Source organism: Sminthopsis crassicaudata, chromosome 4, assembly GCF_048593235.1.
Source record: "Sminthopsis crassicaudata isolate SCR6 chromosome 4, ASM4859323v1, whole genome shotgun sequence".
In the NCBI taxonomy this organism is placed as follows: domain Eukaryota; kingdom Metazoa; phylum Chordata; class Mammalia; order Dasyuromorphia; family Dasyuridae; genus Sminthopsis; species Sminthopsis crassicaudata.
Genome location: NC_133620.1, coordinates 445,412,943 through 445,437,419, shown reverse-complemented (window position 1 = coordinate 445,437,419; position 24,477 = coordinate 445,412,943). Strand labels below are relative to the sequence as shown.

Genomic DNA, 24,477 nt, shown 5'->3' with positions numbered 1-24,477 from the left:
AGTGAAACTATGAGCTATGCTGTGCATCATCATCTAAGATGGACAGGTCAACTTCTGACAAAAAATGATCTCCTGGAGAAGGAATTAGAAAACTGCTCTAGTATCTTTGCCAAGAAAACCCCAGTATTAAAATTATGAAACATATGACATCAGAAGACAAACCCTTCAAGTTGGAAGATGTCCAACACACTAGTAGGGAAGAGCAGAAAACAACAACAAATAGCTCCAGAGTTAGTGAAGTAGCTGGAACAAAACCAAAAAAAAAACAAAAAACTTATCCTTGGTGATGAGGAAAGGAAATTCCAGTACTGTAAGGCTCAATATTGCATAGGAATCCAGAATGTAAGATCCACAAACCATGGTAAACTGGATATGGTCAAACAGGAGATGCAAAGAGTAAATGTTATCAACATCTTGGACATTTAAATGGATAGGATAGAGTGAATTAATTCAGGTGATCATTACATATAATATACTGTGAGCAAGAATTACCTGGAATAAATGAAGTCACTTTCATAGTCAATAAAAGGGTGATAAGAGTAGTTTTGGGGTATTCAAAATCTCAAAAATGATAGAATGATATTTATTCAAATCCAAGGCATACCATTCAACAGCTTTTTATTTTCAAAATATAGGCAAAGATAGTTTTCAGTATTTACCCTTGCAAAATCATGTGTTCTAAATTTTTCTCTTTCCCTTTCCCTCACCTCTCCCCTAGATAGTAAGTAATCCTATGTAACGTGCTCTCCTGGCAGTTACAATTACAAGTCTGTCCTAGACCCACCAGAGTACCTTTGACCACTGTCCTTTGCAGTGTGAGCTCTACCCGGCTCGCCTCCTCTGAGGCCTTCTAAGGTCTCTGGCCACAATCTCTTGAATCTATAGCTTAATAACCGGTAGCGCACTCAAGAACAACCACGTGTAATCTTAAAAGCCTTTATTATACCTACTCACATAATGCCCTGACTGATGCCCTGACTTGTTGGTTCCCGAGTGAACACCTGGTCAGAAGACCCATGTGTTCACTACCAAAACCCTTACCTCTTTTGGCTACCCATCTTGGCTTGGCCACCCAGGCTAGGGAGCCAGGGTGAACAGCAGGTTAACAGAGGTGAAAGAGGGCGGTTGCTGCCTGCAGTGGGCTTACATAGGGCCTGTGAGGTCACACACACAGCCAATCAGCGAGAGAGTCACCCATTACAAAACTATCTCAATATGGCCAGGATCCCGCCCAAGGGCAGTCCTAATATCCACAGAAATTACTTCTGGGCCTCAATCTCCCGATGCACTGTGTCCGCCCATTTAAAGGGCCCTTACAATTCCCTTTCTCTTGTTTTGCGGGAACCGCACATCTCACCAAGCTAAACTTTTAGCACCAGCTATAGTTCACTTGATCCATGAGATGACAGAGTGTTATGCCCAAGGAGGTACAAAGCAGCAGATCAGTAAACAGAAGTATGACAATGAGAACCAGGCTCAACAGTGGCCCAAATGTTCAACCCATTCATCAAAGTCATACTCGAGATAATAAGCCAAAGAGGTTGGATGCCAATGAGGTAGGATGTCAACACTGAGGTGGGAAGTCAACAAGGTAAAACATCACAATTCTAGTTAACAAATATCAGTAGGTAGGTTGTCACAATTCTAGTTACATTTATCACAGTTCTAGACCAATTCTAGTTTCTTACAATTTTCTGTTGCACTTGTCACAATCCTAGAACAATTCTAGCTTATCACAATTCTCAATTGCACTTGTCACAATCCTAGAACAATTCTAGTTTATCACAATTCTCTATTGCACTTTTCACAATTCTAGAACAATTCTAGATTCACAGGTGCACATAAGCAAAGTCATGTCCAGTAACATTGTCTCAATAACAATGGCAGGTGGGTGTGTTGGTTTTTCACCCACTAATTTAAAAGCATAGTCCTTCAATAGAAAGCATAGGGCAAAGCCTCTTCCCAGGCCACCATATGGCAAGTGGCCACGGGAGAAGCAAGCAGGCCCATTGTCCATTTACAGTCTTTATATTGCGTATCACCCAAAACAGTCCATTTCAGCTGCAACACTGGAACTGTGTCTGCTGTCTCTGGTGTCATGGTCAGGAGGGGCATTGCTGCCATCAGTGTCTGGAGGGCTGCGGACATCTGGCTGGTCCCTCTGTTGTCTGGTCCTTCTCTTGGATCCCCAGGTTACAAAAGTCTCTGGTAGGGATGAACTCTACTGCTGGATCTGCACCTAGAAAGGAATGTCCTCGGGGCCCAACTTGGGCCTTTCCAAATGCCATCCAGGCCTTTCCACATCACAGTGGGAACAAAGTTGTTGTCAAAAAGATTAACAAAAGTCAGACAAAAGTTAGTCAGTCTGTCACTTAGCTGCACTTTCTGTGTATGCCCGAAGTGCATTGCTAAGGTAAAATGCAAAGAATTTAAAAATGTAAAACCAAAATAATTTAAAAGTGTAAAACCGAAATAGATTAAAAATATAAAACCAAAATAACTTTAAAATGTAAAATCAAAATAATTTGAAGATGTAAAATCAAAAATGTTTTAAAATGTAAAATCAAAATTTAAAAATTGTAAGCAATCACATATCCCAAAATTCCCTTCTCTTGTTTAGAAGAGAAGATCTTGGGGATAGTCTGTGCAGTAATGACTTTACTAGAACACTCGGCTATATCCCTGAATTCTTTTGCCTAAAAATCAAAGTTTGAGTTTCTGATACCGAATTGTACTCCAGGAGTGTGAATCAATAAATCTGATATTACTTTTCCTCCTGGGTCAAAGATCACACACTGTCTATTTATTCTAGTGATTAAAACAACAATTTTCCAACCCATTCTAGACATAAACACTGTTTTATAAGTACCCGTAGGGGGTTGGGAAATCAAGCCCACCTGTGGAAGTGGAAAATCCACGAGGTAAGAAAAGAGGAGTTTCAACTCTCCAAAGACAATCCTAGCAGTTTTACAAGTATAAAACTCCACTCTCTCTAACTGCAAGGTCTTGTCCCTGTAAGGTTTCTTAGAAATTAACTGAACTGTATTTTTAAAACTTTTCTGATTATACTCAATACCCCACAATTCCTTTTTGCCTTGGGGCATAAAGCCTACTCCTGTCCTTTGAAATGAAGACACAGGAGTTTTGAATGGATTAATGGGCAGTGCTGATAGTATTATCGCCCTTCCTTTTCCTCCTCCCCCTTCTCCCTTGGCCCAAGAAGGTGAGGCAGAGGGAAGAATTGGAAAATCCCCCAAAGGCTGATTCCAAATCAAACCTGAGCTTTGCACATAAAAAGAACTAAACTTCTTCTCAATGGAAGAGTAATGGATAAATTCCTTAAAACAACAATGCAGGAGGTAAACCAACAAAATGCTAAGAAGAATTTCTACAACTTTAGTCCATGTGGTTCATTTCCTTCCTTAGTTTCAGCCACTGGTTTGAACTCTTCCTGTTCTATCTGTATTAACCTAGCTTTTTCTTCTTTCTCTATCTCCATCTGTAGTTTAACCTGCAATTCCAGCAACTCTTGCTGTGGCATTTCGTACTCTATACTGTCATACATACGCATTAGCTCTAGGTTGCTCCCTCTCCGAGCTATATTTACTGGGTGTGGGGATAGCCTTCTGGGAGCTTGACTACAAGCTTCCTGCTGTTCTTCAGTGGTGATCTTTGTTAAAAGATCTTCCATCTGGCTCTTTAACCTCTTGATATAAGCATTATGTTCAGCTGTGTCCTTGAGTCTGATCCCAGATTTACCTGGGTCCATATTGCTTCTCTGTCTTCCCTCTTAAGTGGCGTTTCTACCGGATCTTTCAGAATCTTAATTCTGAATATTAAATATTTTCAAAACCTGATAATTTCTGATGCGTCCACCACGTTGGGCGCCATTTGTAACGTGCTCTCCTGGCAGTTACAATTACAAGTCTGTCCTAGACCCACCAGAGTACCTTTGACCACTGTCCTTTGCAGTGTGAGCTCTACCCGGCTCGCCTCCTCTGAGGCCTTCTAAGGTCTCTGGCCACAATCTCTTGAATCTATAGCTTAATAACCGGTAGCGCACTCAAGAACAATCACGTGTAATCTTAAAAGCCTTTATTATACCTACTCACATAATGCCCTGACTGATGCCCTGACTTGTTGGTTCCCGAGTGAACACCTGGTCAGAAGACCCATGTGTTCACTACCAAAACCCTTACCTCTTTTGGCTACCCATCTTGGCTTGGCCACCCAGGCTAGGGAGCCAGGGTGAACAGCAGGTTAACAGAGGTTAAAGAGGGCGGTTGCTGCCTGCAGTGGGCTTACATAGGGCCTGTGAGGTCACACACACAGCCAATCAGCGAGAGAGTCACCCATTACAAAACTATCTCAATATGGCCAGGATCCCGCCCAAGGGCAGTCCTAATATCCACAGAAATTACTTCTGGGCCTCAATCTCCCGATGCACTGTGTCCGCCCATTTAAAGGGCCCTTACAATCCTATATATGTTAAATATATGCAATTCTTCTATATATAGTTCCATATTTATCATGCTGAACAAGAAATATCAGATCAAAAGGGAAAAAATGAGAAAAAAGCAAGTAAACAACAAAGTTGATCAATTCTATGAAGACCTATATCTTCTAAAAACATCAAAAAATGTCACATTTATCACAAAAGATTGGAATAATTAGGAAATCAAAAGATAATTGAAATAGACAAGCTTGGCCTTAGAGTTAAAAATGAAGCAGAAACTAATAGGCGTTTTGTGAAAATAACTCATTAATCATAGAAAACAATCTTTTTCAACAATCCAAAAACCCTATTCTACACAGTTATCACCAGATGGTCAATATTGAAATCAGATTGATTATATACTTTGCAGTCAAAAGTCAAGAGACTCAATACAGCTAAAACAAGGCTTGGAGCTGACTGTGGTTCAGACTGTGAGCTTCTACTGCAAAATTCAGACTTCAAAATTGAAGTAGGGAAAATTATCAAATCATCTAAGTGTGATCTAAATAACATTCCTTATGGATATGAAGTAGATAAATAGATTTAAGAGATTAGACCTAGTTGAGAGAGTTCCTGAAGAATTCTGAACGGAGGTTTGTAATATTGTATAGGAGGCAACAACAACAACAACAACAAAATTACAAAGAAAAGGAAAAGCAAGAAAGCAAATTGGCTATCTGACAAAGCTTTACATATAGCTGGAGAGGGAAAGCAAAAGGGCAAGGAGAAAGGAAAATACATATTCAATTGAATGCAGAATAAGATTTTCTTAAATGAGAAATGCAAAGAAACACAAGAAAATAGCAGAACTAGAAGATCTCTTCAAGAAAATTAGAGATATCCAGGGAACATTTCATGCAAAACTTGGCATGGTATAGACAAAAGTGGTAATTAATAGAAGTAAAGAGATTAAGAAGTGGCAAGAATACACAGAAGGACCATAAAGAAAAAATCTTAACATCACTGATAATCATGATGGTATGGTTGCTGATCTAGAGCCAGACAGCCTGGGGAATGAAGTCAAGTAGGTCTTAGGAAGCATTGCTAACAATAGAGCTCATAGAGGTGACAAATTCCACTAGAGATATACAGTTAAAAATACCTCACTCAATATGCTAGCAAACCTGGAAAACTCAACAGTGGCCACTAGATTGGAAAAGATCAGTTTACAGCTTAATCCTAAAGAAGGCAGTAATGCCAAAGAATGTTCAAATTACTGAACAGTTGCCCTCTTTTCACACTCCAGCAAGGTATGCTTAAGATTCTGCAAATTAGGGATATCAGCATATTAGCAATATGTGGAGAAGCAGGTCACTTTTTTAAAAGACAGAGGAATTAGAGACCAAATTGCCAACATTTTGTGGAATATGGAAAAAGTAAGAGAGTTCCAGAAAACCATCTACTTGTACTTCATTGACACTAAAAAGCAGTGTAGATCACAATGAAATGTGGCAAGTCCTCATAGATGAGAGTACCAGATCATTTTCTGTGAGTCAAAAAACAACAGAATCATGGAATAACTGACTGGTTTTAAAAAGCATTTAAGATGTCTTTATATTGTCCCCTTATTTATTAAACTTATATGTAGAGAGTCCTATCATGCAAAATGCCAGGTTGGATGAATCAAAAGCCAGAATTAAGGTTGCTGGAAGAAATACCAACAGTCTCAGATATGCATATGATAGCACTCTGATGGCAAAAAAGTAAAGAAAAATTAAGAATTATGAAGCTTCTTAATGAGGGTGAAAGAGGAGTGTTTTACGTAAAAGCCAGCTTCAGCTTAAAATCACTCACATACATACACACACACACACACACAGCCAACCCAAAGATCATGGCAACTAGTCCCATTACTTCCTGGCAAAATAGAAGGAAAAGAAATAGAAACCAGTGTCAGATTTTACATTCTTGGGTTCAAAGATCATTCCATGGAGTGACAAAGCCATGAAATTAAAAGACACTTGCTCCTTTAAAGGAAAGCTATGACTATGCTGGAACACATGCTAAATAGCAGACACATCACCTTGCCAATAAAGATCCACAGTCAAAATTATGGCTTTTACTGTAGCAACAAATGCTGTGAGAGGTGGAATATAAGGAAAGCAGAATCGATACTTTCACATTATGGTGCTGGAAAAGACTTTTGAGAGTACTTTGGACAGGAAGGAGATGAAATCAATCAATAATTAAAGAAATTAATTCAGACTATTCACTGGAAGGTCAAATACTAAAGCTGAAGTTTAAATACTCTGGCCACATAATAAGTAGGCAGGATTCATATTGAAAAAGACTCTGACACTTGGAAAGATTAAAGAGAAAAGGAGAGGGGGATAGTAGAGGATAAGATGGATAGATAGTGTCACAGAAGCAATGCACATGAGCTTAGACAAACTTGGAAGACAGTGGAGGTCAAGAAGTGTCAGACATGACTGAACTAACAACAACATTTTTGAATAAATTTCATATAAGATTCTAGCTGTTCTTTTGCATGTTTCCTTGGTTATTTGTCCTTGTTAATAGTTACAAAGTTCATAATTAGCTTTCTTCATTATTGATCAGAGAAATGCAAATTAATACAAGTGTGAGGTACCACTACGCATCTCTCAGATTGGCTAAGATGGCAGGAAAAGATAATGACAAATGTTGTAGGAGGGACACTGATACATTGTTGGTGGAATTGTGAAGGATCCAGTCATTCTGGAAAGCAATTTGGAACTATGCTCAAAAAGTTATCAAACTGTCCATACCCTTTGACCCAGAAGTGTTTCTACTGGGCTTCTATTCCAAAGAGATCTTAAAGGAGGGAAAGGGACCCACATATGCAAAAATGTTTGTGGCAGCCCTTTTTGTAGTGGCAAGAAACTGGAAACTGAGTGGATGTCATCAATTGGAGAATGGCTGAATAAATTATGGTATATAAATGTTATGGAATATTATTGTTCTATAAGAAACGATCAGGAGGATGATTTCAGAGAGGCCTGGGGAGATTTACATGAAATGATGCTGAGTGGAGTGAGCAGAACCAGGAAATCACTGTACACAGCAACAAGATTATACGATGATCAATTCTCATGGGTGTGATTCTTTCCAACAATGAGATAATTCAGTCTAGTTCCAATGATCTTGTAATGAAGAGAGCCATCTGCACCCAAATAGGACTGTGGGAACTGAGCATTTTCACTCTTTTTGTTGTTGTTTACTTGCATTTTGTTTTCTTTCTCATTTTTTCCCTTTTTGATCTGATTTTTCTTGTGCAGCAAGATAACTGTGGAAATATGTATTCATATATTGGATTTAACATATATTTTAACATGTTTAATATATATTGGATTACTTGCCATCTAGAGGGGGGGGGGAGAATGGGGGGAAATTTTGGAATACAAGGTTTTGCAAGGGTCAATGTTGAAAAATTATCCATGCATATATTTTGAAAATAAAAGCTTTTAATAAAAAATAATAAACTTTCTGTGCTGATTTGAAAGATGACTTAAGAAAATGTTTATATTTCAAGCAAAAAGTTTAACACATACCTCTGTTAATACACCGGCCAATTCAGTGTGAACTTTGGTATGGAGAGATGTTCTAGCCACATCTCGAAGGATTTCTCGGTTCATATCTTTCTCTATTTTAATCTCCTCCAGAACTTCAAGTGCTTTTATCTTTGCTGCTTCAAAGCCTTCAGTTATTATCCTTGGATGTAGACCCTATTACAATCATATTGCCATAAAATTACCATTATTAAAGCTAGCCAAATGGATGCAACCATTTTCTTATGTCAGGGATTATTTAACATTTTAATACACAGAATATCTATATACTTTTTTATCATCATCAATAACCATGCATAATTTTGTGAGTAACTAAGGAGAAATTTGGTCCAAATCTGAGTTTTCATTTAGTATGGGGTATTTCTGGTATAAAAATTCCTACCACTGGTCTTTATAAGCATCTTATCTGTCACTTATAGCCTTAGAAAATTACCTGGGATACTAAAAAAGTTAAGTGAACCATTACCCCAAAGATCACACAGCTAATATATGTCAGGGGCAATACTGGAACCAAGGCAGCCCTCTGTTCACTACACTAGGCTATCTCTAAGTAAAATAGCTAATTTGTTGTTACTCTAAACCAATAATAGTACTAATGTTTCCTATGTACTTTCCCTTTGAATATGAAAATCTTAACTTACATATATTTTATAAAAAAAAATAGAGAGACTCCTTTTAATGCAAAGGAAAAATACAAAGAGTTTACTTTAAACCAAAAGAACTACAATCACATTTAGGTGTCAATGAAGCAATATTACCAGGATTTTATCCAGGGGCAAAAACTCTACAATTAACATCATTTGAAAGAGTACCATAATGGTACAGATAGAGGTCAGTTTTTTCTCAAAATTTGACTTAAACAATGAGTACAACCTATAAATCATGGCTCTTAATTAAAAAAAAAGTGATAAAGCCTAGGAGAGCAGTAATAATGAATAAAATATTTTATTTAAATTAAAGGAAAAAATATTTTATAACAAATATATCTTTTGCATGGTAATTTTGTATAAACCCAACATGGTAATTATTTTTCATCACATACCATACTAAATGGTGTTATAAGAGAAATCTATAGTTAGAAGCAGCCTGTATTGAAATCAAAATTATGTTTTCCAAGTGTTACTGGAACTTAACATCAGTACTACATATGAAGCAATCTAAGAGGACTCTTGCTCAAGCTTTCCATATGATTTATTTGGTAATATTTTTCCCTGCACATTCATTGAGATCCATCTTTAAGAATTCTTCCTTTCCTTTATACTGTCTGTCGGTGGCTACAAAAAAAAATTAGGGTTAATATTTGAAACTGTTGTAAGAGACAATTCTATTCTATAGGAGAATATTAAGTCTCTAAATGAAAGTGACATTCCTTACTTTCCACATCTAGAAACTTGTATCTTTTTCCCACTGAAAGTAAGAAGAAAAGAAGCCCACCAGAAGGTTAATGGCCCCAAATTTTAGGTAAAAATAAAACTATTATAGCAAATTTTGGCAAGAGTTATCCTTCCTCCATAAAGTACTAGAAGAGCTTTGCTTCCAGGGCATTTATGTAGATCTCATTTGTGTTTCCATAACTATATTTTTGGTTGATACCAACCTACTCATGAGATACATTTACACAGATGTCAGAGTTTCTTTCTTTAGAGGCGATCTCTTTTCCTGCGGTCTCTAGAAGAAATTTTAGCAAAAGGCCTAACTAGATTGGTCTTCTTTCCTTTGTTTTAAGTATACCTTTGGGTTCCCTTGCCTCCAAATTGCCCTGAGACTAAGTGCAAATTCTAAACTGCACACACAGGTGCAAATAATTATTTTTAAAATATGGCAAAGTTTCTGAAGTTCCCCTTGTTTTAAAGAAATTTTTTGTTTTGTTTTGTTTTGTTTTAACATCATCAGAGGGCTCAGTGTGCTACCAAGAAACAAATTTCAAACAGAGACTGAGGGGAGCTGTATCATCTTTCTTCACATTGAATGGAATATCAGGGATTAATGTAGAATACATTTGCCAATTTCTGCTATACTCACTCCTTAATTCACCAAATATTTAAAGATTAATTATATTTACAAAGCACAGTTCTAGTAAACTAGGGAGTATATAAAAAGTACAATATGAATGGGCAGCAGCTAACAGACTTAGCAAGCAAAGAGATTATTGATTTTAGAATATTTTAGCAAGCAGTTTTTGTGTCTGCTAATTGTAGTCTTGTTTTTCTGTCTAGCAATTGATATAGAAGTACTAATTCTCGATGCTAAAACATGGACAAATAAACTTTTAGATTACAAACAAAAGGAAGAGGTGAGGTAGGTTTAAATAGTAGTGGGTCTAGTAGCCTTCAAGGCTAGAAAGTTTATAGCAGCAAACAGAAAAAAATACTATTTTTTTTTTGCAAATAATGATGGTTCATCTAAAGAGCCCTAAAAATAACAAATAAATTCAGTAAAGATGCAAGATTTTATATCTGAATTCATTAGTACATCTGAATATTTCCAACAACACCCAGCTGAAAGAAAAAGAAATTCCATTTCAAATAGCTACAGAATGTACTACAAGAAGAAAAATAGCTGGTCCTTTGGAGAGAGTGTTAGAACTGGAGCCAGGAAGAAGGGAGCTCAAATTCAATCTCAGATATTTACTATTTGTCTAACAGGACAAGTCACTTAGCCTTTGTCTGCCTCGGTTTCCTCATCTGAAAAATGGGGATAATAATGCCTATTCCCCAGAGTTGTTGTGAAAATCAAATGATATAATTTTAAAGCATTTTGCAGATCCTAAAGTGCTATTTAAACATTAGTTATTATTGTGATTAATAACAAAATACTTAGGAGTCTATCTACCAGACACATGGGAACCATAGGAAAGAAACTACAAAACGCTCTAATCAGCAATTAAGACAGACCTAAATAATTAAAGAAATGTTAATTGCCTAAAAGTAGACCATTGCCAATATAATAAAAATGACAATTCCTCCTAAGGTAATTTACTTATTCAATACCATACCAGGTACTCCAAAGAGATCAAAAGTAAAAATGAAATGTTTGATACATTCAACTATTCAATCGCACTATTTGAAAATAACAACAAATTAGAAGCAAAGTATAGGTCTATCAACTGGATAATGGTTAAAAAAATTATGATATATGACTTCAATTATTATCGTGCCTTAAGAAAGTGATGAAAATGAAGAATTCTGAAAAATATGGGAAGACTAACAGGCAGATCAAAGCAGAGCCAGAAAAATAATATTCACAAAACAGCAACATAAATGAAAACAACAAAAAGCAGCTGAACTCAGATCAGATGAATTGACTAATTTTGGTTCCTCTGGACAAACATTGAAGCAAACCTCCTTTCTACTTAATAGTACACGTAAAGTACACGTAAAATCTGTGCCAATTGGCTTTACCTGTTTTTCTTAATTACGAGGCAGTAATCTCTTCTAACTAATCTCTTGTATAAGGAGGTATATTGTCAGATGAATTTGATAAAAAAAAAAAAAAAACAAAAGTCATAAATAAAGCTTTTTAAATACATTGGAGGTCTGCCATCATCTTAAAGGGGCCTAGCACAGACATGTCATTAGAAATATTATTGACCAGAAAAGTTTATAATATTTTAGTGGTCTATGTTTTGTCCTGTTTGTATGAGCATTGAGTGCTGTTTTCTTTCTCTTGTACTTATCAGGAACCAAGATGATGGCAGTAGAGAGTGAGAGACCATTGAGGAACTATGAATAGTTATATATCTGAACCAGGAGGATCAGAAAAAATATGGTTGGGCTATGACAAAGGATCTATGGCAGTAGTCACATAGTCCTGTTTAGAGGAAGTTAAGTAATTATACCATGATGCCCAGATTTGAACACATAAAGCATGTCATCTGAAGGTATTACAAAGGACCCATCAAAGCCCAGAATGTATGTTGGTACATCAGAAAATGTGAGAGATGCCAAAGCAGTCCTGGAGGAGGTAGCAAAGGAAACTCCTACAGCCATTTTCCATATCAACTCAATCATGCTCCAAAAAGGCAATGGATGTATCACAATTCTGAGGACATGCCACCTGCCCATTTAATAAGCTATGCCATCTCAGTCTCTGATCAATAAAGCAGGCTTCAGAACCAGCAGATTAACATGGAATGTTACAAAGGACACTAGATTTAGCGTTATAAAAGCTGGGCTTGAGGCTCTACTCTGCTACCTATATGACCTTAAATAAATCACAATATCTAGTCCTAGAGGCAGTCTCAGAACAAGCTAAATGTACAATGACTCTGTACCTATCACTAGGACTATTCAGGGATAATGGAGCAATGAGGACACCAAGTTCTTCCCTGCTGATTATATTTTCCATGGTGGAATCTGCTGAGAACGTACTCCACACTACTTTGAAGAGTATGCTATTCTCTATAATGCATGTCTAGGAGGTCACTGCCTCATATACATGGCTAAGACCAAACAACTGCTGACTATACCCACTGAGAAAAGCCTCTGTGTGTAGTAATATAGGCCTGAGAACCCAGAACATGCTAGGAGAACTAAGGAAAGTAAAGGTATTTACTCTTCAAACTGAGAAATCTCACTGAACAACAACACATCTCCCATAATGCACATTCGGAAGTTTTTGCCCTGGACCCAATCAAGCCTTAGTCACCTATTACTTAGGTTTAACTTTCTCTTCCAGAGTCATCACAGTCCAGTGGCAGGACAGAGTCAAGATGAGTGGGTGATGACTTGAAATGCAGTGGATGACTGGTGTCTTTGATGTCTAACCAAGTTCTACGTGATCTACAACACCTGCTTCACCTGCCTTCATGGCCAGTGGAATATGGGGATCCATCCATTCCACCAGGGGAAGTCTTTTGAAATCCCCTGGTTACCCTCAACCCTAGTTTAGCTCACCTGCCCAAACAGCTAACTGGGTGCTACATATTCTCAGAGCCACAGGTGAGTGTTAGGTAGATCAGGTGGGCTTCAAAGGTGGAAAGCAGCCCTGTAAAAAGGCTGGCAGCCTTCACTTCAGAGGTACTAGTCTTCCTTGAACACTCTCTACACAGAAAAGTATAGAAAGACTAGAAGCCAAGCAACCAAATGTAATCTCCATTTTCAAAATGGTATATTCCAGAAACAACAAAGATATATCTATAATTAAACCAACTAAATTATAAAAAAAAATTTACTAATGAATAGTGTGTGAGCACTTAGGTCAATATTCATCACTAAAAATAAGCATGGTTCAACTAAGAAAAAAATCTTTTCAAACTAACTTCATTCCCTTCTTTGACAGGTTTACAAGAATGGTAAACATAGTATACACATAGTTCAGCAAGGTATCTGACAAAGTTTTTCATGACATTCTTTTGAACAAGATAGAAAGCTATGGGGCTGGATGACAATGTCTGCTTTAAAGGACTCTAACTCAGGGGAAAAAAAAGATTTATCTGCATTTAAAGTTAAATAATAATAAAGACCACAATATGAAAAATATCACAAGACAGTGATGGGGAGATGTCAGTATATAGACAATAAATGCTATAGAAACTACAAGAAAAAATTATTGCAAGGATGAGGTAGAGAGTTAGAAAATGTGACTTTAGCTCAGTCTTGAAGATGAACATGATTTAAAAGAATCAAGACATTGCAGATGTGAATGAAAAAAAGACAGAAATGCCTTTCAATATGTTGTGTTTAAGTCAAAAGTGCTAATTTGAGTATAAGAGAAGGTACAAGAGAAGATTAGAAATAAGCCAAAGCCATATTGCAAATAATAAGGGTTGCTCAATTTTTCACACTATTTTTTTCTTCTATTTGTATTCTATTGAGTGAATAAATATACATGGAGATACAATTTATTTAAGAACCAGTCTTTCACAGAAATGTATAAGTTAAACCTCATAAAACATGTAAGTTTTCCTTATCCAGTAAGATAAGGTTATTCTATAAACTTAATTCACTTGACTCAGCAGACACTATTTTCCTTCCAGAAAAAAATCTCATGAAATGTAAATACCTCTGAGATGTAAAGGTCCGCCTGTTTCAGGAGCTCTCCAATGATCAGAACATTTGAAGTAGTACCATCACCAGTAATGTCATCTTGGGCTGTTGCTACTTTCGCTATCAAAGAAGCAGTAGGGTGCTGAATTTGCTACAAATGAGGCAACAGATTTCTTTAAAATGAAATAAGTGATGAATAAAAGGAAAAGCAAAGCAATGAGCAGGCTGATTAAAGCATCAATGCTAGCAATATTCAACCAACAAACACAAAGATAAAATTGAGGTTCATTTCACAAATTTACAAACTTTCTCTAGTCTCTATTAGGTGAGCAGAACTATTCTGAAATAAACAAAACGAGGAAGTTAATTGGCTAGTACACCATCTCAAAGTTCAAGACTGCATTATAATGTACAATAAAACCATTGCTTTGGCATGTATTCTGTTGACATGACACTTCTAAAATAAGATTAAATTCTTCCATCTAAAAGATGAATACATTTACTAAAATTGCAAAGGGTGACTGATTGTTCCCTAATCACATAGAATAAGATATAGTGTGTTTTTAAAATGACTTTAGTTTAAAGGTATTCCTCAACCATTTTTCAGTATACATATGAAATTTTAAAAGCTTCTGACAAGAGGAACTTAATCTAATTTGTTTTAACACTACCATATTAAACTGCCTATCTTGGATTTTTGAAAAAGTTTTCCTTAATTAATGTCTGCTTATAAATATTATGGGGAAAGCAGGTATGAGTGGCTCACCATTTCATGGAGCAGAACATTGCCATCTTTGGTAAGCTTAATGTCTCCTGCACCAGAAACAAGCCTGTTCAAAGAACAATATATTATTAACAAATGCATGTAGTAAGAAAGCTTGCTGCTACTCCTCTGTCATTTGTCATCTACCAATACCCAACTTAAATTCAAAGAGCTGGATCCCCTATAATCCTCAAAGAAGATAATGGAAACCTTTAAGTGTTTCTTACAGCCCTATCACTCTAGCCACCATCACTGCAGTCCAGAAAATCATTTTCCTCTTAAGATGAACTGCTGCTAGAATCATCTCATTCAAAAATGGAGGTTCTATAGTTTCAAAGAGGATAATTAAAAGTCTACAGAGATTAAATCAGACGCATCTCAGAACCTAACAAGCTTCCCTTTATCTCATCACTCAATATTTTCTTTCTTTTTTCAATGTTCTTTTTTGCCCCCACCCTTGTCTTCCAAAAAATTTAGTATATTAAAAAGAAGACTGGATTTGGGATCAAAGGGCCCAGGTCAAAAGTCCTCTGCTCTGTTACTTTACTTCGTGATTAGACAAGTAATTTCCTTTAGGGGTTAGTTTACTCATCTGTAAAATGAAAGGATTAGAGTATATGACCACTAAGGCTTCTTTCAATATAAATATATGATCCTTTTCTCCCAGAACTTAATTTTCCATTCAGATTCTTCATCCTCGGACAAGAGGAGCTACCAAAATGCAAATCTTGTGCTCACCAAGGTTTATTATTTCATTCGACATTAGTTTATGATAATATAACAATAATTCAGCAGAAACAAACAACTGAGTTGGGAATTCTGAACAACACAATAACCAGCCACAATCCTGAAGATTCGTGATGAAAAATGCTACCCTCTTACCTCCAGATAGAAAGGTGATGAGCAGATTGACACTTTTTTTTTTTTTTTTGACATGGGCAATAGAGGAATTTATTTTGATGACTAAACATGTTTGTGATAGTTTTGTTTTTCTTTCAATGGGGAGGGAGGTACAAATATGAAAATAAAATTGAATTTAAAACAGTTTGTGGTAATTTACTTCATTTGCTGGCCCTCATAATCCTTTCTGCAGCTGAAGGTCAGACATCACACCCCCACACTCCCACTGAAAGCACAGTAATATGCTCAGCTTCCCACAATTCTATCCCTCCACTATTTACAAGAAAGCTGTGGTGTAGAAACACTTGCCTTCCCGTTGTGCTAATTCCTGCAGGTAATCCGGCCTAGGTTAGTTGTCCCTGCCCCAGTCACACAGAAAGTTTACCATTTGCCATTATGCAAAACTGAAGTAGGTTTTTAGGATCATAGATTAATAAGAGTTAGAAGCAAACTTAGAAGCCATGGAGTAGCTATCAGGCCTTCAATTTCCAGATATAGAAACTACTTAGAGATTAAGCCTGTGGGGCAGTGTTTGAAGCAAGCTCTTCCAGACCTCCTCTACCTACTGCTAAGTCCTCTAATTCACCCCACCCCATTTTCCAGAAAAAGAAACTGAGGCCCAAAGTGACTTTAGAGCCATGCAACTAGGGAAAGTGGTTTGTTATTAGGAAAGGAGCCCTGGAACAAACTCAAACAATACTAGCGGAGATCCTGGTCAAAGCCCAACCTTTTTGTACCCAACTTGCTTCATTTGTAGCATTAGAGGCCTGGGTTGGATCACCTCTCAGGCTCCTTCCAGTTACAAAAATACAGTGATATACAAGGTAAAGGAGGAAGATTCTAAACTAGGTTCCGATTTCAAATCATGTGTCCCTTCTACTTTTCCACATTCATTCCAGATAGTTTTCTACTATTAAAGATTTACATTCTCATGATATGTGACTGATCAGGGCAACTCTCTAACTTTAAATTGCAGAATAAATTGTAGACTTACTTGTGGAAAGGAAGTTTTTTTTTTTTTTTTATTCAGGTAGTTCTTTATATAAATTTATATATGTTATATATATATATATATATATATATATATATATATATATATATATATATATATATATATATATATATATATATCCCTGTCTCTTTATGATCTGTAATTTAAACACTTTGACTAGAATAACAGAATAGTGGAATAGGGGGTAGACGACTTAAAATTTGGAAAATCTAAGTTCAAATCAGACACAATAGCTATGGTGACTAGGCAAATTACTTAACATTTTGTCTGCCTCAGTTTCCTCGTCTGTAAAATGTAAAATAGCACATTCCTTCTTTGCAAACCTTAATACACTATATTTTTCGATAGTTATTCTATAGTATTTTTAATCCAGTTCAAATCTAGTAAATCATCTCCTGGTGTGACTTTAAACAGGTCAGTTAACCTGAGCCCATTTCCTCAGAGGTAAAATGAGATGTCAGGACTAAATGACCTGTTAGGTTCCTTCTAGCTTTAGTTCTCTGCTCTCAGGCTCCAAAGTTGCCTTTAATTTTTCTGTGACTCTAAACTTACTCTCGTCAGCCCTGGATCATGAGGAGGAAGCTCCCTTCCTCAGGCCTGGCTAGTTCAGGCCGTGCTCTGCGGAGGAATAGGGAAGGCAGGCGGAAACTGGAGCCACCACACAGAAAATGGGATACGGGAGGGCTCTGCCTCTTTCGGCAGGAGGTATTTTAAGCTAGGGGTGCGGCGGATAGAGCACTGAGCTGGAAATCTAGAAAACCTGGGTTCAAATTCTCCCACTGATACAAAATGTGAGAATCTGGGCAAGAGATTTAACCTCTCTGCCTCAGCCGTTTGTTGTAAAAAACTTTTTTCAGTGTGTCCAACTCTCTCTGATCCCATTTGCATTCTTCTTCGCAAAGCTCCGGAATGATGGGCCATTTCCTTCTCCTGCTCATTTTACAGACGAGGAAACTGAGACGAGCAAACTGAGACGAGCAAGGTTATGTGCCTTACTCGGGGTCAGTTAAGTGTGATAGATGTGAACTCATGAAAATGAGTATCCATTTCGTATACCCCCTAGCCACCCCCGCCTCACTTTACTCAGCTGTAAAATGGGTATATTAGCACCTAGAGCTGTGAAGATTAAATAAGATATTTGTAATGAGCTCAGCACTTAATTTTAAGTACTTTTAAAAGTACTTATTCCTTTCCTTCCTTCTATAGAGATCTATCACTGGGAGGAGTCTCGGAAGACACTGACACCCTCCCTCGCTCTGTCAGAGGAGCTGACCCCAGTCACACGGGGATATTTGAACTGAACGGCTCTCTCCCATGAATATCACGGCAGAGGAGAGAAAAGTGGCACTCGTGGGAACCACGCCCTCTCCCCGCCCACTCCAGCTTTCCGGGGATCAAAACCGGCCATCGCATCGCTCACGCCCTTCCCTGGCCACGCCCCTTCGCGGGCAACGCCCCCAACGTTCCAAACGGTCACCGACCGCGCGCCACTGTCCCCTCCCTCCCCTCACATTTTCATGGTGCCCTTGGGCCCCAGGTTGGTCCTCAATACGTCCTGTAGCCCCCGAGCCGCGCAGATATTAACAGACAGCGCGGCTTGAGCTCGCGCCACCTCCGCCCTGGGGTTGAGTGCCTTCACAGCCGCCATCCCTGCGCTCCTCTAAAAACAAAGGCCAGAGAGAAGAAAGGGGAAAAAAATTAGATGAGCTTGATGGAAGACCGCCGCGACCAACGCCCACACACGACCGCGGCGGTTGCGAGAAACGGCCCGCCCCTTTCCTCATTGGTCAGGCCCCCAGCCAATCGGCGCGCCGGCGTGCCGCGACCGCGGCCGGAAGTGACGTTAGCGGATGTTGTGGAAGGTGAGCCAGGAGGCGGAAGCGAAGCTGCCCCCGCGGAGTCCGGCCGCCAAGATGGCGTCGACCGGGAAGCGGACTGTAAAGCAGGATGAGCTGCGCCGGCTCATGAAGTCCGAGAAGCAGCGGCTGAGCGCCAGCCGCAAGCGGGTGGAGTCCCCCTTCGCCAAGTACAACCGTCTGGGGCAGCTGAGCTGCTCGTTATGCGGCGTCCCCGTGAAGAGCGAGCTGCTGTGGCCCACCCACGTCCTGGGGAAGCAGCACAAGGAGAAGGTGGCGCTGCTCAAGGGGCCCAAGGAGTCTGGGCCGGGCCCCACGGCCCCAACGCCCCCGGCCAAGAGGAGCGGCCCCGAGCCGGAGGGCCCGGCAGACGCCAAGAGAGCCCGGGCAGTCGGCCCTCAGACTTCGGCCGCCCCCGGGCTGCCCGGGGACTTCTTCGACTCCGGCACGAAGGAGGCGCCCCGGAAAGCGGCCGGGCTCAGTTTGCTCCCCGACTACGGAGACGACGACGACGAGGAGGAGGAGGAGGAGGGAGCGGAGGAGCCGAGGGCGAGCGAGGCCGGAGAAGCCCCCGCAGCCAGCGCACTGCCCCCCGACTTCTTTGACCAGGACGCCCCCACGGCCCCGCTCGTCTTCCACTCAGGCTCCATCCAGAAGGCTGAGGGCCCCGAGAAGGTGGTGGAGCGGCGCGAAAACACGGCCGAGGCGCTGCCCGAGGGCTTCTTCGATGACCCCGAGATCGATGCCCGGGTGCGCAAAGTGGACGCGCCCAAGGACCAGATGGACAAAGAGTGGGACGAGTTTCAGAAGGCCATGCGGCAGGTCAGCAGCGTCTCGGAGGCCATCGTGGCCGAGGAGGATGAGGAGGGGAGACTGGACCGGCAGATCGGTGAGATTGACGAGCAGATCGAGTGCTACCGGCGCGTGGAGCTGCTGCGGGACCGGCAGGAGCTGCTGCGGAGCCAGCTGCAGCAGGCGCTGCGCCGCAGGGGGCCGCCGGGCAGAGAGGACGAGAAGCCGGGCAGCGACGACGAGGGCGAGCTGCAGGACTTGCTGTCGCAGGACTGGAGGGTGAAGGGGGCCCTCCTGTAGGCCCCGGGGGCCCAAACTCAGCAGCATCTTGTATTGTAAATGTTGTACAAAGTTAAATATATTTGTTATTGGACGTTTCTAACATTCCCAGGCTCCTGTTCCTGTGACAGATCTGTGGATTGGGGGTCAGTGTCAGGACGCAGACAAGCTTTGTTCAGGGCTCCACCTTCCCCTTGTGTGAGGGTTTCAAAGACAGTGACAAGTACAGGCATGGCTTGTTAAGTCAGAAACATTAGTCTATTGCCCCTCTACAGTGACACTGGAGGAAATGGCCCAAACATTGCAAGCTTCCGTTAAAAAATGTTGAGGGGCATCTAGGGGATGAACTCCAACCCTGGAGTCAGGAAGACCTGAGGTCAAATATAGCCTCACATTTTGACACTAGCTGTGTGACTCTGGGCAAGTCGCTTAACCCTGATTATCCATATACACCCCCCACACAAAAAAGTCCAGTCAGTAATTTACCTCAACACTTTTGGGAGCTATTTTATTTATGGGCTATATGAGGGTTGTGAGGTAGTAGGTTCCACACATTTACTATCTGCTCTGTAAAGTATTAACTGCCTTTATTCCCAATTCCATGTTTTTGGGTTTGTTGGGTTTTTTTTATAAGAGTGTTATGTCTACTGTTCAGGTACTTTTGAATGGTTTTGAGGCTTTGTGCTGGGCCAGCCACATTTTCATTAACATTTATGTGACCACTAATAAGGATTTGTAAAGTGACCCTTCAGGATCAGGGATGTAGTTGGTGTATATACAGTAATATCAGATATTCAGAGTCCAAAGGATTGGGCTTATTGGAGCCCACATCTGTAGGAGGCAGGAGACAGCCAGATCTGTCTGGCCTTCTTATGAGCAGACAACATTTATGCTAAATGTAGTAGAAGCACGTAAAAAAGGGGTCTGACAAGGAGTAAAATTTCCCCCCCACCCCAGTGGCACTAGACTCTTTGCACCAAATATATTATCTCTGAATTCATTTGGAATTTTGCAAGGTTTAAATCCCACAATGAGAACTGACCTCCCTTTCCTTTTATGAAAACTCCCCATTTCATCTCTGTAACCAAGAAGATAATTTCTCAATGAGAAGCTCTGGCCTTATAAATTAGAGCTGTCCATTAAATAAGTTTAGATACTAAGCTGGAGAATCCCATGTAGCCAAGGAGACCTGAAGAAAATCTTCTTTCATGACTCTTCTCTCAGGCTAATATACCCCTTTATTCCAGATTTTCCTCTTTCTAAGGTGTTTTCCAAACAGTCCAATGGATCAGTTCATCCATCTCTGGACCTAAGGAGAAAGATAATTTTAGATTAAGATTAAAATTTAGATTAAGAAAAGCTGCCCAAATATGTAACCATTTAAGCCTTAAATCTTATGCAACCAAGGAGACTCAACACCATAAACTTAACTCTCCACCTTTGCTTGATGAAACAGCAAAAGGATAATGACAAGATGATGGTCTGGACTGTTGCCCAGGCAATGAGAATAGAAATGAAGGCATAAATGCAACAGACATTTATGAGATGGAAAAATGAAATATTAAGCACTTACTACATTATAAGCATTTCTTGCTACTAGATCTACAAAAAGTGAAATTTCCTATTCTTAGCTTACATTCTAACAGCAACATGTGTATATGTGAATACATCTACATACACACACGTATGTAGCAGAAGATAAATATAAATACAAGGTAAAATTGAGGGAGAGCATTTGAAAGTGAGAAATGCTTTAGAAAAGACTTTATATAGAAAGTAGCATTTGAACTGTGTTTTAGTAGAAGAATTCTATGAAGTATAAGCAAGGAGAAAGTTTCAGTAGCTTAGTCATCCAAGAGACACTACAAAGTCAATGAGATGGAACATTCTCTGAGAAGGCTTGATCACAGCATATGTAAGTGATGAATAGCATGCAATGAGATGGGGGGAATTGGGGGCAAGGTTGTAAAGGGTCTTAAAAGCTAAATGGAAAAGTTTATACTTTATTCTAAAACCAGTTGGGAATCCCAAATCCATCTACAAGACAAGTTCTAGGCAGAAATGTGTTGGAACATAAGTTGTGGAGAGACAACATACAAAAAGCTGCATATTCAAAATCTGTAAGGTAGTATTTGAGCATCTTCAGGCATAGGAGATAATAGTGAAAGATTGGAGCACCAAGATTCACTGATCATAAAATATGTAGAGAGGGGTAAAGAGGCCTCCAAAGGCAGGAAGTAAAGGGCTTTAAATGCCAGCTGTGTTTGATCTTTGAGTTACTATTAGTCCACTGTAGGTTGAGTAGGGAGGCTAACATGGACAGATATGTGCTTCCAGAAAATCACTAGCAGATGATGGAAAGGTAGATAGGAGAAAAATGAGTGCTGTGAGAATGAAACTGGGTGATGAGGTCAGGAATGAGTAGATGGATCTGGCTTCTGATTTCATCATTCCACCAAACTCTTCTCTAATCAATGATCTTAATCGACAAATCCAGTGGCCTTTCCTCAGTCATTCTTTTTTACTTCTTTGTAGCCTTTGACCCTATTAATCACTCCTATAGGTTTTCCAGCTATCACGCTAATTTTTCCTACCTATCTGGCTGCTTCTCTGACTTCTTTGCTAGATTCTCCAGATCACACCATCTAACCACATATTCTTCAGGGTTCTATCCTGAGCCTTTTAACCTACTTAACAGTTTTAGATGTCTGACGTATCATCTCACATCTTAATTACCTTTTAGACATCTTGACCTGGATGACCAGTAGAGACATCTAAAAATATGTTCAAAATAAAACTCATCTTTCCCCCTAAATTCTTTGTCTGCCCTTCTCTCATTGAGGGAAACACCATCCCCCCAGCCACTCTCAGGCTCAAAACTAAGAGTCATCTTAGATTCCTCACCATCTCACACACATCCAATCTGTTCCCCAGAGCTATCTGTTTAACCTTTGCAACATTTCTCAAAACCCCTCTTCTTTCAAATTGCCACCACCCTGCTACAATTCCTCATCACCTCACACTCAAGACTATTGCAATAATCTGCTGGTAGATCTACTGGCCTCAAGTTCCAATCTTTCCTCCAGTCATTAAAGGGATTTTCCTAAAGTGCCATTTTAAACACCCCTGTATTTAATAAACTCCAGTGGTTCCCTCTCACCTCCAGGAGTGAAAATCCTCTGTTTGGCATTCAGATCCCTTCACAACCTAGCCCTCCTACCATTCCAGCCTTCTTAGACCTTATTCCACAACTTATTCCCAGGTATTTTCTCTAGCTATTTTCCCTTCCAGAAATGCTTTCCCTTATCTCCATTCATTGGCTTCTTTTTAATCCCAGCTAAAATCTCTTCTACAGGAAGCTTTTCCTAATGCTTCATAATTCTTAGTTCCTTCTCAATTATTTCCTATTCTGTATATGGCTTGTTTATCTTTCTTTACTTGTCTCTCTGATTAGATTGAAGCTCCTTGAGAGCAGGGACTGTCTTTTGCCATTTTTACATCCCCGCCCTTAGGACCAGGCCTGAAACATACAGATGTTTAATAAATTTTTATTATTTAACTGAAGAAATAATAATTGAAACCATGGAAACCTACATGAGATATAAAGAAAAAGGAACTCATGACAGCCCTCTGGGGAACCTACAATTTGTAGACATAAAAAATGAAGAACCAACAAAGGAGGCTAAGATAAACAGGTTGAGATCCAAGAGACTAATAACAAAAACTTGAATATTCAAGAAAAGAGAGTGCTGAATAGTTTGAGAAGCTGCAGAGGTCAATAAATGAAGTACTGAGAAAAGTTTAGCTTTTGAAGCTAAAAGGTCATTGATAAAATTGGAAAGAACAGTTTCAATTTAATGATGGGATCAGAAGCCAGATTTTAGAGAGTTTAGAAGTAAAAGAAGAACTAGAGACACTAAATATGTCAAGTTTAATTAGGAAGGAGTGGAAAAATAAAAGCAAGGGTCAGATAAAGGGTTTTGTTTCTAAAGATTCTAAAGAAACAGACATGTTTGTGGGTATAGAGAAGAAGCCAGGAAACAAAAAGTGGGAATTACATTGGTAGTCTATGGGAAAAGGAGGAATAAAATGGGATCAAAAGTGCATATAGTGTCACCTCTTCATCTGAGATGAGTAAAATGAGCTACTGGAGGAAAATGAAGTGAAGATGAAGAGGAAAAAAGAGCATTTTTTTCAATAAAATAATGTCCTCAACCAAATCAGGAAAAAGAAGGTGGTTTGGGAGGAGTGAGGAGCAATAAAGTTTTAAATAGCTACCAAGGAAAATGGGATAATGCTGATTGGAAGAGAATGCTTGCCTTCTGGCAAAGGGGGCCCAGCTGAATGCACTTAACATTGACTGTGTCCAGTCAGCATAGTTTTGTGGTTTTCTCCAGCTCTGTTTATTGCTAGATGAATAGGGGAGGTGGATGTCAATGGCACAAGTAACTAAGATTGGGTTTTGTCAAGGTGTATCATAAGCAGTAGGACAAGGAATCGGATTCAGGTTGGTTGGTGGTGCTTTCGATCCTGATATCACTGTCAGGTTCATCTGTGGCTGATCAAACCAATCCAACCCCTGAAGGCTTTATCACAAATTGGGCACAAATGGTCCACATGAACATTTGAAGTTAGATGTCCACATTCGCACATCTTGTGCTTCTCTTGAACCACCACAATTCTGCTTCACTCATAGAGCATAGCACCCCCTTTGATGTGGGCACATCATACTGGCCAGTTCTCTGGCAGTGTCTCCTATGTTATAATTCCAAAGTTCTTCAGAGAGAGAATGACCTCGTATTGCTGCTTCTGTCCTTAGTGTGAGGGCTTACCTTGCATGAGTTC

General features: G+C 39.5%; 2 protein-coding genes across 3 annotated transcripts in view; one reads left to right on the top strand and one right to left on the bottom strand.

Annotated features, from left to right (window-relative positions):
• CCT6B (chaperonin containing TCP1 subunit 6B) overlaps positions 1-18,562 on the bottom strand; it is a 39,317-nt gene extending 20,755 nt beyond the window's left edge. For both annotated transcript variants that reach the window (XM_074263589.1, XM_074263591.1), the window contains exons 1-4: positions 18,217-18,562; positions 14,797-14,860; positions 14,047-14,181; positions 8,026-8,199 (exon numbers count right to left, since the gene is read on the bottom strand). In XM_074263589.1, coding sequence (XP_074119690.1) covers positions 8,026-8,199; positions 14,047-14,181; positions 14,797-14,860; positions 18,217-18,353 — 510 coding nt within the window. In that variant the 5' untranslated portion in view covers positions 18,354-18,562. The remainder of the gene's footprint in view (positions 1-8,025; positions 8,200-14,046; positions 14,182-14,796; positions 14,861-18,216) is intronic.
• Positions 18,539-19,737, top strand: ZNF830 (zinc finger protein 830). The gene has a single exon (XM_074263592.1). It carries the CDS (start codon positions 18,556-18,558, stop codon positions 19,651-19,653), a length of 1,098 nt encoding a protein of 365 aa, XP_074119693.1. The 5' UTR covers positions 18,539-18,555; the 3' UTR covers positions 19,654-19,737.
• Positions 19,738-24,477: the final 4,740 nt, after the last annotated feature.